General features: G+C 40.9%; 1 protein-coding gene and 1 long non-coding RNA gene across 2 annotated transcripts in view; both read left to right on the top strand.

Moving 5' to 3' along the window:
• Positions 1-12,137, top strand: part of cul9 (cullin 9) — a 101,070-nt gene extending 88,933 nt beyond the window's left edge. The window contains exons 41-45 of the mRNA XM_085799144.1: positions 539-649; positions 7,371-7,488; positions 8,389-8,522; positions 9,809-9,900; positions 11,885-12,137. Of these exons, the coding sequence (XP_085655270.1) occupies positions 539-649; positions 7,371-7,488; positions 8,389-8,522; positions 9,809-9,900; positions 11,885-12,104 (675 nt within the window). The 3' untranslated portion in view covers positions 12,105-12,137. The remainder of the gene's footprint in view (positions 1-538; positions 650-7,370; positions 7,489-8,388; positions 8,523-9,808; positions 9,901-11,884) is intronic.
• Positions 12,138-12,187: 50 nt separating this feature from the next.
• LOC146972908 (uncharacterized) lies at positions 12,188-14,313 on the top strand. The gene is made up of 2 exons (XR_015037704.1): positions 12,188-12,501; positions 12,673-14,313. It is a non-coding gene; the product is annotated as an uncharacterized LOC146972908 (long non-coding RNA).
• Positions 14,314-18,379: the final 4,066 nt, after the last annotated feature.

The raw sequence follows: 18,379 nt of genomic DNA, 5'->3' as shown, positions 1-18,379 counted from the left end.
GCAGGGCTTTTATTGTGAAATAGTGCTGGGCTTTTATTGTGAAATAGTGCTGGGCTTTTATTGTGAAACTGTGAAGGGCTTTTATTGTGAAACAGTGCAGGGCTTTTATTGTGAAACTGTGAAGGGCTTTTATTGTGAAACAGTGCAGGGCTTTTATTGTGAAACTGTTCAGGGCTTTTATTGTGAAACTGTGCAGGGCTTTTATTGTGAAACTGTGCAGGGCTTTTATTGTGAAACAGTGCAGGGCTTTTATTGTGAAATAGTGCTGGGCTTTTATTGTGAAACTGTGAAGGGCTTTTATTGTGAAACAGTGCAGGGCTTTTATTGTGAAACTGTGCAAGGCTTTTATTGTGAAATAGTGCTTGGCTTTTATTGTGAAACTGTGAAGGGCTTTTATTGTGAAACAGTGCAGGGCTTTTATTGTGGAACAGTTAGGGGGTTTTATTTTGAAACTGCAGGGCTTTTATTTTGAAAAAGTGCAGGGCTTTTATTTTGAAACTGCAGGGCTTTTATTGTGTGTTGTGGTTGTGTGTTTCAGGACTTTGCCATCAACCTGGAGAACAAAGTGTCGTCGATCAACGAGGCGCTGCAGATGAAGTCTCTGACCTTCGTCATCGACGCCTGTAAAGTCCTGGCTCAGGCCCGGAAGGTGTGTGTGTGTGTGTGTGTGTGTGTGTGTGTGTGTGTCTGTGTGTGTGTGTGTGTGTGTGTGTGTGTGTGTGTGTGTGTGTGTGTGTGTGTGTGTGTGTGTGTGTGTGTGTGTGTGTGTGTGTGTGTGTGTTCTTGTACATACTACATTGTGAGGACCGGCGAGAGTTTTTAACCAACACTGTGAGGACACTTTTGGGATGTGAGGACATTTTGGCCGGTCCTCACTTTGTCAAGCTTTAAATTAGCTCTAAATGCTATAAATAAGCTCCCCTCTGTTTTTCACAGAGGGTCCTCAGTTTGATAGTAAGTTAAGAATTTTTCGCCAGAATTTCACACACTTTTTGCTCTCTGCTCCGCCTACTGGTGAAATTTGGTACTGCACCCAAATATTCACCAAACGCTTAGGCATATAGGACTAATCTCCTGCTGCTGTACTAAGACATTACTAGAAATCATGTTTGTTTTGTTTTGCATGGCCATTTATGATTTTTTGAAAATTGTTTTAATTAATTCAATGGATAATTATTGAATTTGTGCTATGACAATATTTTTCCATGTGATTTGTTTAAATTTAAAAGGATTAACATTTAAAATGTTATTATTATTATTATTATTATTAATAATAATAATAATAATAATAATAATAATAAGCAAATTAAGGCTAAGTGCTGTCCAAAACCCACTGTCATATTTGTGAAACTTTTATTGTCGTTTAGACTTCATTTTACATGGTCCAGATCCAAAACTACTCTACTTAGACAAGACAGATCATTAGTTACATTACTAGATCATGACAGAAGCTGGAGACCTACCAATTTTTAGTTATATAAAACCTTTATTCTATTTATGAAAATGCAATAAAGAGACATTTTGCTGTTTTTCTTTTTCCACGTCTAGACCATTCATGTCCGAAATAGTGAAAGCTTTTTTTCTAGTTTTATAGTTCAGTAAGAACAGTTTTCTGTTTGACACGTAGACCACGTTGGACCAGGTCCATATCCAAAATCACCATACAGAGGCAACTAGTAACTAGGTACTAGATTAAATACTGTCTTTTTGGACAAATCATCTTCTTGCATGAGCACTACTGGTCTATGTGGTCTACATCTGGGGGAAAAAAACAATTAAAATGTCTTTTTTTTTTCATTATCATAAATAAAGCACAGTGGTGGTGAGGCATTCCTTACTTTTACAATGTATGGCGTGCCATCACAACAGATGAGCAACAATGAGAGGACCACTGTTTGTTACCCTACAGTTTCCCCTCTACATCAGAGGCTGTGGACCAGAAGCCATCCTCAATGTCATCCATGACTCTACCTGCTGCATGCGGAAACTAATGACTTTTTTTTTTAAAGAGGGCAGTTAATGGCTCATTATAGTTAGGCCTATCTTCCAGTCGCCTTTAAAGCAGATATCAGGTGAATGTTTTTGTTAATATAAGTCCTAAATAGTCCTATTTTCTGTCAGCATCACTTCCATAGAGTGTTTGGTCTCTCCGTCACTCTGCTCTGCTGTAAACCAGGAGAAAACTTTCCTTGTAGGATACAAGTGTTATCCAATGAGGAGAGAGAACGGCATGAAGGGCTGTGTGTGCAGCCAAGGGATGCGCATGAATGTGGTGACGTAGGGACGAGGACCAATAGATGCCTGACGAGGGCGGGGGCTGCTAACTCATGGTGCGTTCAAGGAAACTCGTAACTTGTGTTTTTCCTTCCTGTGAAGTCATACCAGTTCGATCTGGTACGAGTTCACGGGTCGGAAGTTACGAGTGGCCGTTTATAGTGACTTTCACAGGCAACAGGACGGTAAAAACACGAGCTACGGGTTGGAACGCTACAAAGTCGTAACAAAGCTGTAACTTACGGTTTCAAAAGCCTGGAACGCAGCATTAGACAAAACCACCGGATCGCTGATATCTGTTTTAATATGTGAAGTGGTCTGACTTCAGGAAAATGTTGATAATTCACGGTTTTATAATGATTATTCATTTTAATAGTTTTGGCTGATACAAAGACATGACATGGCCATAAATATGTGGCAAGGAAAATTTGATATTTTATCTTTTTCAATCATTACCTAGTTGAGTACTATATTCTTTATTTATTAATATAATATAAATACTTAAAGATTCCCTAAACCAAAAATCGTCTTTTTAAAATAATTAACATGTCAATTTAGTGTATGGGCTCTGCTACAAGGCATTTCAGGAGCAAAATTGCTAATCCACGCAATAACTGAGCATTTTAGACTTGAAAATGCAGTTTTAGTACCAGAGTCTGAAAAAACTGAATTCAATTTTTCAAATTGGAGTCCGTTTTCGTGCGTCACGAAACTATAGCAACCAATCCCGTTGATTTCCCCCCCATCTCATTATATAAATTACCCACAGGGTGTAAAGCTGGAGTAACGTACGTTAAACAGCGATGACGGCGACGTTGCTCTGTGCTCGGTGAGGAGCGGTTAAGGACGGTGATACCAGCCTGTTACCAGTAGCTCAGAGACTGTGGGCGTGGCCTCTGGATGCGAGCACCTAAAGAACTTTATAATTCACAGCAGCGGCGGCTCAGGAGCTCATGCCGCTGTTTGTTGTAGTAATTCACCGCGATAGCGGCACTTCACTCCTACATAACAGCTGGATGCACCACAAAATTATGTGTGGCAGCGGTGGCAATGTGGTAATGTCGCTGACTTATAATCTGTAGACTTGGGTTCGAATCCTGTGATCCATTTTCTTTCTCTGTCTTTAAACTTCATTCACTTTTCGGTTTACATTCAAATTTGCATTTTAATACAAAGACTCCCCAGAGGAAACACAAGCTTGCACTTGAAACCTGACGTGAGCTTCGTGTTTTCAAATCACCTGTCTGTCTTCCTTGCCCCTGACGCATTGACGCGGGGGGGGGGGGGGGCCCGCCAATGAGTGCTCGCGGCAGCGCCGCTGCTCGTTGAATACAGCTGTAATAACGTGATTTCAGGTCCTGAAACATTTGTAATATCTCTGGAAAAAGTCACTAGATTTGTCGCTAGTCGCTTTTTACAAAAGAAGTCGCCAAGAGGGTTTGGAAAGTCGCCAGTTGGCAACACTGCGCGCACCGCCGTTACCTAGCAACCCTGACCAAGCAAATCATGCATATTAATAAGATGTGAATTTTTCAATGAGGGAGAAATATGGACGTGTTGTTAGTGTCTTTGGAGATTTATTTTAAACAACTTTTTTTTATCAAAAAATAGTCATAGCAGAGCATTTTTACACATTTTTTTACATGCACATCATGCCCATGACAATGGGACTTGAGCTTTCATTAGTTTTCACAGCACAAACAACATGATTTAAAGTCAACAGTGAACATTACGGCCCTTTCCTGTATGTCATTCCCCCCTCTCTCTGCCTCCCATTTCCTTTCACACTCTGAACTGTCCTATCAAATAAAGGTATGAAAAGCCAAAAATACTGTATATAGGCTACTTAAAAAAAAAAGACAGACGACAGTCGCCATGGTGGGGATCGGCCCACATAATAGGTGCCAGGGGTCTGCTGCACTTGACTCGTCTTGAAACACAAACCAAGGAGTCCGAAGGGACAGTGTTGTTGTGTGTCCTTGAGAGGAACAAGAACGACAAACACACGGTGACCTTTGACACGTCTGAGGGTCGCACGGAACTCCACACAGTTGATGGGCCTCACTTCCTGATACACAAACTCAAATGTCTGCCTCCTAGCTTAAAGCGTTAGTGAATTATTTGGTGTAGATTTGAATCAGCTGTTCTAAACCCTCTCACGCCTTCTCTATTTCCCACTTGCGCTGGTTGGAGGGACGGAGGTGGGAAAGAGGAGGATTTGCAGTAGGGTGCGTGGTGGACGAAAATTGCAAAGTGTGCCTAAACACGACAGAGACTGGGAGAGAGCTACGAAATTAGAGCCCTTAATGTGAAAAAGAAAATATATCTAAAGGCATAAAAAGTGATGCACTTTTTTTTTAATTTAGACTTTATCCAGTTAAAGGAATTGTGTGAAAATATGTTTGTGTTTTATGGTCAAACGTCTTCAGTAAGGCAAAATACTGAAAGGGTTAACAGGGTTTTAGTGAGGTGCTGGAGAAGCAGAAGCAGGACTGGGGCTCTGCTAATTAACGACCCATCAACTCAGCAGCCAGAGCACTCTGTGCAAGGTGAAGAGTTCACCGGCTGAGTGACACTGGCTGCCTCTCACCTGTTAAAGAGACAGATGGAGAAATTTAAAAGACTGCAATTTCATTATATAAAAACAATGATGGAGGCTCATATTAATTCAAAGGACTATGAAATTTTGATTTGGAAATTTTCAGGAAATGTAAAGTATTGATGCATTTTCTTCCTCCATCTGATTCAAATTTACCCATCCTAATACAGCTCCTGAAGAACGGTTCAGCTAGAGAGATGGCTGAGGTCTAATTTTCTTAGATTCTAAGAGTTATATGCTAAGAGTGCAAGGAGGAGGAAAATCAATATACAGATCATCTTTACAGTATATGGAACTGTACAGGACAGATAACTATCCCTCAAGATTTTCTCCTCAATAACACAAAATTTTATTTACTCTGGGAATCTCATTTGAGACTTTTGCTGAAAGTATATCAGACAGACAGAATAGTGAACTCAAACAGTATGTCACAAAAGAACATCAGAGAAAGTTACAGATACCGGAATTAACTTTAACAGAGGTTTATCATATCATGTAGCTCGTGTTATGGTGGTGGAGCACTACAAGTGGGTCCACAGTCTCCAAGAGATAATAACAGACTGAGATCTGGAAAGTCTGTAGCTACAGAGTTAATTCATGTTATTTTTCATATTTATTAAATCATAATTTCCACATCATCTTTGATTGCCAGTTTTGTAAGCAGGGTTTCCACCGAATCAACTGCCTTTTTTTTTTTTTTTTTACACACCGCAACATATGGTTCACGTCATAACTTCATATTTTGGCCATTCAAGCTTCCATAGTCCATAGTTCACTTGTTTGTTTGATAGTTCAAAGACTTTTGGTTAAGTAGCCATGGATAGCTACCCCGCCGTCATTGCGGCCATCGCCGGCCATCGCTGGCCAAGTGTGTTCTGTTTCCTCATGATAACAAGATAAATCTTATTTTAAGAAGAAAAGTTTTGTTATCCTGAGAGAGCAATATGCACACATCTTGTCACCTTTGATTTTAGGGAATTTCCATCTGTCATTTGAAGGGTTAAAATCCTGTTTATGATGATGGAGATTATTTTATGATCAAGACTGAATGTGGGAAAAAAAATATAAAAAAAATACACTCATTATATTTTTATTCATATTTATGAATATGTACACAAAATGTATATGAGGGTTTTTTGAGAATGCACTTGTTGGAACTGTGAAAATATGTTCAGGTGTTAGGGTCAGCCTTCATCAGAAAGGCAGAGCAGTAACAGAGTTGTTGAGAGCTGCTGGAGAAGCAGAAGCTGGGGCCTCTGCTAATTAATGGCCCATCAACAGCAGCCAATCAGAGCGCAAGGTGAAAAGTTCAAATCGGTCCTCACTCTGATGGTTAAAAACTTTTTTCCTGAAACTTTGTTTTTCACACAATCTGAACGAATGTATAGTTTGTTGGTTCCCCCTAGTGTTCAGACATATGTTTCCTGTGTTGACATGAGGTCTAGAAATGCCGGTCCTCACTTTGCAGGAAATTCACTCGGTCCTCACTATGCAGCAAGTACAAGAATGTGTGTGTGTGTGTGTGTGTGTGTGTGTGTGTGTATTAGGGCTGTCCCGATTAATCGACGTAATCGATTACGTCGATTACGTAAATACGTCGACACGTACAACACACCGTCGGGTTGTGAACCGACTGTAACACCTGCAGCAGAAAAACACATGCTACCACAGCAGCACCACGGGAACGAGCACCTGAAGCTGCAACATCGTTCCCTTCATTCATCTCCTCATAGCGCTCTTTCACCATTATTGATGCTCGCTCTCTCTCTCACACACACACACACTGCTGTGCTGCGCGGTAAAAGCGAAACTCATACGGATCGTGGACCCCCCGCGCCCCCTCCCTCTGGTTCCGCTACTTTATGTATCCATAGATGTAAACACGTCCTCGTGTTGTCTTTTTTTAAATTTTTTTATCCACTCCGCTGCTGCTCTCTGCATCTGGACGCAGCACAGCAGCAGATCGTATGTGAGGGTGATGTCCTGCACCCACCTGCACATTAAAAAACATCCCAGAGGAAACACTGCTCTGCTCCATGACTATACTAAATAAATGTGCCTATTCAAAATCACTGTGCTAATATCTCAGTGTGCACTCATCTGTCTATTTTCCAGGTTAAAGCAAACTGATAAAAAGATTATTTAGAGGAATGCACACCAGAAAGAGTATCTGAACAATTTAAATAAGAGAAGTGTTCAGAGGTGTTTTTTTTGTAAATGACTAATCGTCAACCAAAAAATCATCGTTAGATTAGTCAAAAAATTAATCGTTAGACTGATAGACTAATCGAAAAAATAGTCGATAGATTAATCGGGAGAAAAATAATCGTTTGGGACAGCCCTAGTGTGTATGAGTGTGTCTCTGTGTCTGTGTGTGTGTGTGTGTGTGTGTGTGTGTGTGTGTGTGTGTGTGTGTGTGTGTGTGTGTGTGTGTGTGTGTGTGTGTGTGTGTGTGTCTCTCTGTGTGTGCTCACCGTGCCCTCCTCTCTGCCTGCAGGTTCTGGCCTACTCGTGCGTCTACAGCTACTACAACCAGGAGACGGAGAAGATGGACGTGATGGAGCAGCAGACGGAGGCTCTGGACCTGCACACCAACGCCCTGCAGATCCTGCTGGGTGAGACGCGCTGGGGGCTTTTATTGTGAAAGAATGCAGGGCTTTTATTGTGAAAAGTTGGGGGGTTTTATTGTGAAACTGTGCAGGGCTTTTATTGTGAAACAATGCAGGGATTTTATTGTGAAAGGTTGGGGGGTTTTATTCAGAAACAGTTAGGGGCTTTTATTGTGAAACAATGCAGGGCTTTTATTGTGAAAGGTTGGGGGGTTTTATTCAGAAACAGTTAGGGGCTTTTATTGTGAAAGGTTGGGGGGTTTTATTCAGAAATGATTAGGGGCTTTTATTGTGAAACAGTTGGGAGCTTTTACTGTAAAAAGGTGCAGGGCTTTTATTGTGAAAAAGTGCAGGGCTTTTATTGTGAAACAATGCAGGGATTTTATTGCGAAAAAGTGCAGGGCTTTTATTGTGAAAAAGTGCAGGGCTTTTATTGTGAAAGAAGGCAGGGATTTTATTGTGAAACAGTGCAGGGCTTTTATTGTGAAAAAGTGCAGGGCATTTATTGTGAAAGAAGGCAGGGATTTTATTGCGAAACAGTGCCGGGCTTTTATTGTGAAAGAATGCAGGGATTTTATTGCGAAACAGTGCCGGGCTTTTATTGTGAAACAATGCAGGGATTTTATTGTCAAACAATGCAGGGATTTTATTGCAAAAAAGTGCAGGGCTTTTATTGTGAAAAAGTGCAGGGCTTTTATTGTGAAAGAATGCAGGGATTTTATTGTGAAAGGTTGGGGGGGTTTTATTCAGAAACAGTTAGGGGCTTTTATTGTGAAAGAATGCAGCACTTTTATTGTAAAACAGTTGTGTGTTTTTTTATTGTGAAACAGTTGATGGCTTTTATTGTGAAAAAGTGAAATACCATATTGTCATTATGAAAAGTTTTTATTTTCTCCCCCCCCCTAGAGGAGACTCTGCTGCAGTGCACCGACCTGGCCTCCTGCGTGCGGCTGCTGAAGCCGGAGCATCTGAACACGGGGCTGGAGCTCATCCGCCGCATCCACGAGAGGCTGCTGGCCATTCTACAGCACTCCACACAGGTACGGTCAGAACCGGTCTGGACCGGTCTGGACCGGTCTGGACCGGTCAGAACCAGTCTGGACCGGTCTGGACCAGTCTGGACCGGTCATAGATATATATAGCCTACTGACTAGATGTCGCCTTCTGCTTCTCAGCGTACGTCAACACGGCGGCCATCTTGGTGAGGGGTTTCTGACCATAGACATATAAACGTCTGACCAGCAGTCAGACCCGGTGAGACCCTTGTAGTGGAATGAATGTATGTATATTTATGCATGTGGGTGTGTGTCTGAGTGTGTAAGTATATGTTTAATACATTAAAAAAAAAATTATCATATGATAAAATCATAAATATATAAATGTCGTCTGCCTCTGTTGACTAGTGCAGGAAGTTGACACGGCTTCCCCCTGACCAAGATGGCCACCGTGTTGACACATTCCACTCAATAGACCGAATCTCCTTGTTGTTTACATTCTACTTCCTGGTAGAAAACCAGCTGTAATGTGAATGAGATCAATAGTAACGAACGAGAGTTTAGCTATATATCATATTTTTCACGCCCTATCACCGTTTAGACAAATCTGAAATGATTGAAGAAACATTACTATTTCTGTGTGTGTGTTTTGTGTTGCTATGTGTTGGATTTATTCAGTTTGGGGGAATCACAGTGTCTAGAAAGCATCAGTGGCTCAGCTGACAGGGACAGCTAACGGTAGCTAAGCTAACGGTAGCTAAGCTAACAGTAGCTAAGCTACCAGCAGGACGTCAGCTGTTAAAACCCTCCCGTTGTGGGACACCACATGAAACTACTCCAGTTAGCTCAGTCATGTTGGAACTCAGATATCCGCTGGAGAAAATATTTTTTCATGGAGCGTTTATTGAGTCACTGAGTTATTAAAGTTAAACAGGTAGCTAACCGTTAGCCCTGCTAATCTATGATAACCATGACTAATTACAAAAATGTGCACACGTAAATAGTAATGTTTGTCCAATCATTGGTTTTATAAACTTTACAAACATCAGATTAGTCTAAACGGTGATATAGTGACATGAAAAAGTAGATAAATATAGAGAAACTCTCGTCCGTCACTATTGTTCTCATGCTGGTTTTCTACCAGGAAGTAGTTGTAAACAACAAGGAGATTCGTCCTATAGAGCTGCCTGGGAACACAGCATCTAGTCAGTATATGCATCTATGTGGACCGGTCTGAACCGGTCTGAACCAGTCTGAACCGGTCCAGTTAAACCAGTCTGAGTCCTGGTCCAGTTTGTCCGACTCCATGTCTCCGTGTCTCTGTGATCCAGGACTTCCGGGTCGGGTACCAGTCGAAGAGCGGCGTGGAGCCGGAGTCGACGCAGGCGTCCAACCTGTCCAACAACACGGACGCCAACAAAGTGTGAGTGGACGCACACGAGCACCCGAGCACGCCGCCCGGCCGGACAGGAAGTGAACCTCTGAGTAGAGATGAACTCTGTTTCCTGTCATTTTAGGCCAAAAAAGGGCTCAACGTTGAACAAATCGCAACAGAAGCAAACTCAACTGGTTTTGTATCCTCAACATGTCCTGAGTGAGGGAAAAAAAGCCCAGAAGAATCCCATTAGGGGAAAGTTTAGAAAAACACCCAAACATATCCCATTTATACGCATATAAAACATTTTTTTCACATGAATAGGGTAACATTTTTAACCTTTAGATATCTCCATGAAAATTACTGAGTTGATTACTTACATTAAGACAAACAAAAAATGTATTACAAGTTTTTTGAAATTCTTTGTTAAAGGTTGACTATGTAGAATGACAAGAAAAACAACAGAAAAAGAATTCCAGCAGTCGATTGCCAGACCGTTGCTAGGTAAAACGGGCCGTTGCTAGGGACTCCGCTCTGATCAGAGGACAGACAGGAGGAGGACTAAGCAGGATATTTACCTTATGTTTCATTTTTACCGTCATTAACAGCAGAATAAATGACTTGTAGCTTGTTACAGGGACAGTGGAGGCTCTCTGCCTTCACACCGCTGCTGCTCAGAGCCTCAGAGCCTCCGCTGTCACTGCTCTCGTCAAGTTGGAAAAAAAAAAAAAAAAGGAGCTCCGTGGCACCGAAAGTCCGCGACGATAAACGTGTTTATGACAGATAAGACTACACAAATACACCATCCTAACAAGTATATGATAATCCATTGATCCACCGATTGATTATTAAAAAGGCTTGGTTGGAAACAAACGCATCCGACCGGGAGGAGGCAGGAAAGCAGCGGAGAACTGAGCCACGTGTCGGCTACAGGCAGGTACGAATGTAAACAGAACGTTGAGAGAAAGTCATTGTCGAGCCCGTCAAAAATATTAAAAATAATAATTCAGACTAAAAAAATTTTTTTTATGGAAAAGCAATACTTTCATTCTGTACCCCTCTAAAGGCCCCATGGATGTATTATTTTTGAAAAAATATAGCTTTTAATAAATATTCTACATATTCAACCTTTAACATGAGCACATTTGCATAAATTTGCATAAATTCCACCGTTTTGACGGCACATGTATATTGACCCCTTGCAGCTACGTCACAATTAGAACGTGACGCGAGAGGCGACGCCATGACGGACGGCAGAAAGTGCTCAGTGATAATGTACTGTGTATGGGTGCCGTCCAACAATGTGGCTCGATCACTTCACACTACAACCTCACAGCATGATCACTTATTTAAAATAGAATATCTACTCATCCGTTGCAATATTCTGTTTGTTTTTTTGTTATTCGCCGTAGAATATCTCAGTTTTCTGTGCTTTTTCCACCGCTAAGGAGCTATAACGTCAGTCAGTGCCACACTCCCCATACAGCAGCTGCTGCTAACTACAGTTAACGGACCTGGAAATTAAAACCTGGTCCGACCCGTGGGTGTTGAAGACCTGACCCGACGTCTGTATAATTAGTGATCATTCTCTGATTAAACCCGGCTGAAAAAGAAAAGAAAACAGGAAGCCGTCTTCGTTGTAATCGCCGCGATCCGCCGGCGGCAACTACGTTGTGACGGTGCTATGTTTAATAGGAGCGTTAGCTGTTGTTAGCCACAGCATGTAGCTCAGTTAGCTTCAACTGTGTTTACATCAACTATACACTATAGATAAACTAACTTATAATGGCATCGATAACGTGTCTGTATATCTTCACACTGGTCCTGTTGTTCATGTAACCCCGCTGCCAGTGGCCAGCTAGCTACCGCGAGTGGAACGTGACGTCACGTGGAAGGGGTCAATATGAAGGTGCTGTGGTGGCACCGGCATGAAAACTGGAATGAGTCGACTCCATCGGTCAACCGACAAGAAACCACTTTAAATTTCAAGATGACTGCAATGAGATGAACTCTGTCTGCCTTCTCTCCTCAGGTCCAAGTCGGACCGCGCCTCGGACTCGGGCGACTCGGACAACAACAACTGCGAGGACGGCGGCGAGGAGGCGGAGGACGAGGACGACGAGTACGACGAGGAATACGTCCCCGAGTGGCACGAGGACTACGACGAGGACGACATCGACGAGGACGACTTCTTCTCCGACGACGACGACGAGTCCGAGAACCTGACCCGGGACTTCAGCCCCTTCGACTGAGGCCCCGCCCCCTTCCACCGAGGCCCCGCCCCCTTCCACTGAGGCCCCGCCCCTCTGACGATCCGACCCCTCCCCCCCTCCCTCCCCCAACACAGCTGCACTTGCTTTTCCACTCACCCGTATTTCACCGTCTGTGTTTGATGGCGCTGCGTACGGACGCTGGCGAGGGCCAAAGCGCCGAAGCATCAGACCTGCGATCGATCGGTCCGAAGAGACGAGACGACTTTACGTTACGTTACTTTTTAGATTTGAATTAAACTTTTGAGTTTGACCGCAGAGTCACAGTGTGAAACCAGTTTAAACCAGTTTAGACCAGTCGCAGCAGAGTCTGACACCAGTTCAAACCAGCTCCAAGGCCAGTGAAGACCCGGTCCGAACCGCAACCGGTTTAAAACCAGTTTACAACCAGTCTGACGCCAGTTTAAACCGGTTTAAATCAGTTTAAACTTGTTTAAAACTAGACTGAGTCGCAGTTAAAACCGGTTTACAACCAGTCTGACACCAGTTTAAACCGGTTTAAATCAGTTTAAACCGGTTTAAAACTAGACTAAGTCGCAGTTAAAACCAGTTTACAACCAGTCTGACACCAGTTAAAACCGGTTTCAACCAGTTTAAACCGGTTTAAACCCAGTCTGGAGTGATTTCAAGGCTTGAAACCAGTTTCAACTCGATCTTAAACGGCTCGTCCAGATTTGGAGTCGAGTCCCAAACCAGTTTAATCCGGTTCTTGATGAATTGAATCTCATGTTTGAGTTAAATCCTAAATTTAAACCGGTTTAATCCTGATTTAACTGACTTAATCTCAGATTTCACTGGTTCATCTTGGAGCTGGTTTGTTGCTTCGGTCGCGGCCCGACGTCTCAGTCCTGGTCTCTGGTCCTGGTCCTGGTCCTGGTCCTGGTCCTGGTCCTGGTCCTGGTCCTGGTCCTGGTCCTGAATCCTGAATCTGCCACAGAACAAAATGTTTGTTTGTTTCCTGCTGCTGCTTCTTGGAGTTTTTTTTTGTTTTTTTTCCTGAGAAAAAGAGAATAATAATAAAATAAAATAAAAAACAGAGAAAGGGATTAGTGGCCCGGGTCAGAAGAAGAACCGGGTCTAGTGGCTCTCACGCCGTTCGTTTTGTACCAGATGTAACTCCGTTATTTAGCTCGTAGACCAACTTCCTGTCATCTCACGTTCTGCCTTGATTTCTTCTATTTCTTCTTCTTCTTCTGGAGTTTGCCTTGAGTTGTTGAGAGCAGCAGGAGAGAGAAGAAGAAGAGCAGCGTTTGTTTGTGTTTGGGCTCAAAGGTCCCGACAGGAAACGGGCCGAGCCGCCGCCACCGGGCCGGAAAGACCCGGTTTGATCCTGAGCTGCACGTCCTCACATCACATCAGCCTCTCGAGTATCACTGCAATAACTGATAGACCAGAGCGGCATCTTTATGCAAATGAGAAAGACTGATGCATCCTGGGTAATTTAGGGGCAGCATTGAAAAGTTCAGCCTAACTGGCTTGACAAACTAAGTAACAACAAGTTGTCTATTAACAGGCTGTTTCCAGACAACACTGAGCCAAAACCTCCCGGTGATTCCACCAAATACGTGTAGATGTCTGGGTCAGACATTTCTGGCCACTGTGTGGAGTCATTGATCACTGTGGGAGGCTAAAGGAGCATACCGCTAGATTCATTCATTGTAGTTTTTCAAGATAGCGTGAACGGTGGGTTTCAAAGAGGGTGTCAAAATAATGATGAGACATAGTGCTACAAAAGAAACACAAAATAAAACATTCAAATTGATTGTTAGTTAGTCTACGCTCCATCTAAACACAAAAAGCTACTGAGTGCAATGTAAAAATGCCGGGTCGGCGCTGCCCCTAAATTACCCAGGATGCATCAGTCATTCTCATTTGCATAGAAATGCCGCTCTGGTTTATCGATCGATCATCGGCCGTCGCTTCATCTTCATCTGTCTGCTGCTGAGGGAAGTTCTGGTCCTGGTTCTGGTCCTGGTTCTGGTTCTGGTTCTGGTTGTCGTGGCGATGTCGGCGTTACCGCGGGAGACCAGCGCTCTCTGAGACACACGCTCCCGCCGCTTTAGCTGTAATAATTTTGATTGAGAGATCCTATATTCATATTGTTGATGTTCTTTCTGGTTCCTTTGTTGGAGTCGAGCGACTTCAGCCAGCAACTAAATAAATAAATAAATAAAAGCTTTTTCTGCTTTAACACGCAGCAACGACTCTGCTTTCATCACACACACACACAGTGGCGAATGTACCATTAATGCAAGTAATGCCGTTGCATTAGGGCCCGTGGCCAAAAAAGGCCTCTGGTGAACTCTGGTAAAAAATTACAGTAAATTAAACATTTCAAAAAATAAAATTATCAGTTGGTGGTAGGCTACTGTATTAACATCTTGGCTTTTACATCATTACTGTAATTCATTGGATGTTATTCTGGATTATGGGGATTTGCTTTCAATATCTGGTCATTCAGTTTTTTATCCCCGCAAAAATAAAAAATAAAAAGCCAAGGGAAGAGTCGCTAGCCTATTATCTATCTATCTATCTATCTATCTATCTATCTATCTATCTATCTATCTATCATTAAGTAGTACAGTCTGTGGCTTGAGCACACATTTATTTAGGAAAAGTGTAATTGGTGCAGATTAAACTTGTAAATGAATGCTGCTCTCCATCCCAACCCTTCCCTTCTATCCTAACTCTTTTAAACAGTAACAACAGAACCATTTGATTATGTTATAGATTTTCCATCTTTGCTGAGCATCAGAATTGTTTGAAATTAATAGGCCTAATAATAATGATTAAAAAAAGCCTGTCCCATATAGACGCCTGTCTCTAACATAAACCCTAACATCGGCCCCTGACTGTTGTTATAGCAATAATTTCAATCATTTTGCATTGGGGCCCGTAGCAGACTACTTTCGCCACTGCACACACACACACACACACACACACACACAACTCTACGGTTTAATTAATGTCATTAAAAGACGTTATGAGTGTTTTCACTGACTGGTACAGCTGGTATAAATAAGAAAAGTCTCTGTTTCTTTATTTTATTCAGATTCGGAATGGAGGGACATTTATCTCTGTTACAAACTCCTGTAGTAAGAGAAAATCAACATAAGTGTAATATACCCAAGAGTTGAACAGGACCAAGATAAATAAAAAATATTATTCCTAAAATAAAAGCAGAATACAATAGAATAAGAATAAATAAAACTAGATAAAGTAGCATTTCCTGATGGAAATGCGTGTGAATGCTGAAAGCAGCTGAACGCTGTTGCAGAATTAGCAAATAGTGCAAGCAGTGATCACCATACAAATGTTTGACCGAGGTAGGAATCAAACCCACAACCTCATGGTCAGTAGACTTTCACTCTGCCTCTAGGGCACAGTGCACACACAGTTGCAGAGACTGTTGTCTGTTGATGAGCTGCACTCTGTCTCACTCTGAAGTTAATGAGCCCAAAGCTGCACCTGTTGGAAACACACTGTGTCAACACCAAGAAAGCTTGAGAGTCAAGCTTGAATGACTTACAATGAAAATTTCTGTGAATTTCAGGCTGAGAGCAGCAGTTTCAACATGAAGCAAGTTATCAGAAGTCAACAGAGGACGACTGGGAAAATAATTCACTATTATTGTTGTTGAGGCAAGATTTGAACCAGCAACCTTTAGGTCTTCAGCCCAGTGATCTAACCACTTCACCATAGTTACATTCAATGAGAGAAGGGTAAAATAAATCCCTGTATAAGAGGCTCACTGACTTCTGCTTAAAAAAAGAGAATAGAGTAGAAATGAGCCACATCAAGTAAGTAGAGGACTTTTCTGTGACTTGTGACTATTTTTTGGTGAATTCAAACAAAGTATAATGCCCATTCCAGTGAATTACAAAATTGGAATCATAAGTCTAGCAATGACATGACTGAGGCAGGAATCAAACCTATGACCTCATGATTGGTAAACCTTTACTCTGCCGCTTCGCCACAGAGAGCACAGACATAAATATGTTGCCATTGTAATGTGATGATGTGCTGCAAACGATGGCAGTAGCAATTTATGAGTCTCTTAACGAACACCTGTAACCAATTGAAGGTGGGAGAGGAGAGCAGAATTCAATTGTTGAAATAGCACAAAGTATGAAGGACTAGAAGAAGACCGTAAAAAGGCGGAAGAAAATGGCCGAACAGAAGAACAATAGTGCGTTTAGTAAACTCAGTATAAACAGGGCAGATGACCCTTAAACAGCTTGGTATCAACAGGCAGGAATGACTTCCTGTGTCTCACTTTGCAATTAAAATCTATTAAGATTTAACAGTTTATTTCTACAAATAGATCATTTGAAATATTTTTTTAACTGAATCCTAATGTGTTTTCATTACAAATCAAATAAATGGTTAATCAATACAATATACTAGATAGAATTGTGATATTAGTATTTAGTATTAGTATCAGTTTGATTTCTTATGTTAATTCTTTAAACTTTAATGTTGAAATCTAAATTTTTATTGAAAAAAGCAGAAATACAAACAGCATAATGAACGGTATACAGAATAAAACAGAAAATAACAGATGATGTGTTTTTTGCTGTTGTTTTTTGGGTTTTTTTTTTTTTTTTTTTACTTGTCATTCGTTTTCTTTTATAGTCCAGGCAATTTAGCTCATTTTGGACCCAAAAATAGAACTAATTGTCACAGAATGTTTTTCACCATAAATCATTTCTATGAGGTGTCCAGAACAACATAGGCTACTAAAAGTCCTAAGAAATCCTAGTTGGGGAAAGTAAAGGAAGAAAATAAGCCTATAGCATACAGTATTACATTAGTGTTTTGCTCATTTGCATATTAAAATTAATTTTCCAAGAAACTTGTAATACAAAAAATGTTACATTTCATGTCTACTTTCATTGTGTAAAGTTTCATTGTGGTAGGAGTAAAGGGAAAAAAATAAGTCTATTCGGGTGTATTTTGGGCATATTTGATTAGTGTATTGCTCATTTGCATATTCAAATTCATTTTCAAAGAAACTTGAAATACAAAAAAATGTTACATTTCATGTCTACTTTCATTGTGTAAAGTTTCATTGTGGTAGGAGTAAAGGAAAAAAAGGAAAGCCTATTTGGGTGTATTGTTGTCTGGCCTTATCGCCACCATAGACTTTATACAGTAAATAATGATGAGAATTAAACATATTTCCCCAACTAGGATTTCTTAGGACTTTTAGTATGTTGTTCTAGACACCTCATAGAAATGATGTATGGTGAAAAACATTCTGTTACAATTAGTCTGTCGGAAAACGCTGTTTTGCCTGGACTATTAGTGACAGGTGCCACCTGGGCACAAAACATACGATGTGACGTAACAAGGGAAGTTTAATTTAGTTTAGTTTAGTTTATTCGTTTAATAAGGGACAATGTGCAATTACATTAATCATTTAAAAGAAAAAATGAAAAGATGGTTGCACCAGATTTAGCTCCCAGCTAATTTCCATCTGTAGTCCCTATACACATAACATAAAAGTGATAAAATACACAGAATACAAGCTATTATACAAAGATGAGGCAAGATTTTGATTGTCATATACTGTATGTGTGTGGTGGACACATACAGTATCAGTACAGTAACTGTATATGTATATATATATAGTGGACAAAGTGCAAAGTGCTCATAGCAGCATGATTATTCACAGTATTGATAGTAATTTGGATTTGGGCTTTGAGTAAAACAGTAAACATAAGCACATCATACATAAAAACATAAAGATGCTATGCTAAAATAAATAATAATAAGTAACTTAAAACAATGCTCCATTTCTTTTCGGAAAACAAAGTTTTTTTGTTTTTTTTTCACAACTTTATTAAAAATTTATGCAAAACAATACAATTCAACACAACAAATATTATCGCCAGGGGGTTACATGCATAAAGGCATTTTTTACAGATTGCATTATAAAAATATGTTGTAGAGAGCACATAGGTTCAAGGTCTTGACAGCTTTTGTGTTATTAGATTTTTCAATGGTTTTAATATACTGCTTGACTTCGTTCTTAAATGTAAGAAAAAAAAAGATTTTGATTTGTGTATCTACATTTATGAATGTGCCATTTTGATAAAAGGATAATAAGATTAATGATGTAGTACTGTCTAACTTTGGTAAATGGAAAGACAGTGAAGCCAAACAGTACATTTTCAAAACAAAGGGAAAAATCTGGTTCAATAGAAAGAGAAATCAAATTACAGACATCTACCTAGAAACTGGTAGAAAAAGGG

Source organism: Trachurus japonicus, chromosome 15 (assembly GCF_045865225.1).
Source record: "Trachurus japonicus isolate A0001 chromosome 15, Traja_1.0".
Taxonomy (NCBI): Eukaryota; Metazoa; Chordata; class Actinopteri; order Carangiformes; family Carangidae; genus Trachurus; species Trachurus japonicus.
This window is presented reverse-complemented; position numbering and strand designations above follow the sequence as displayed.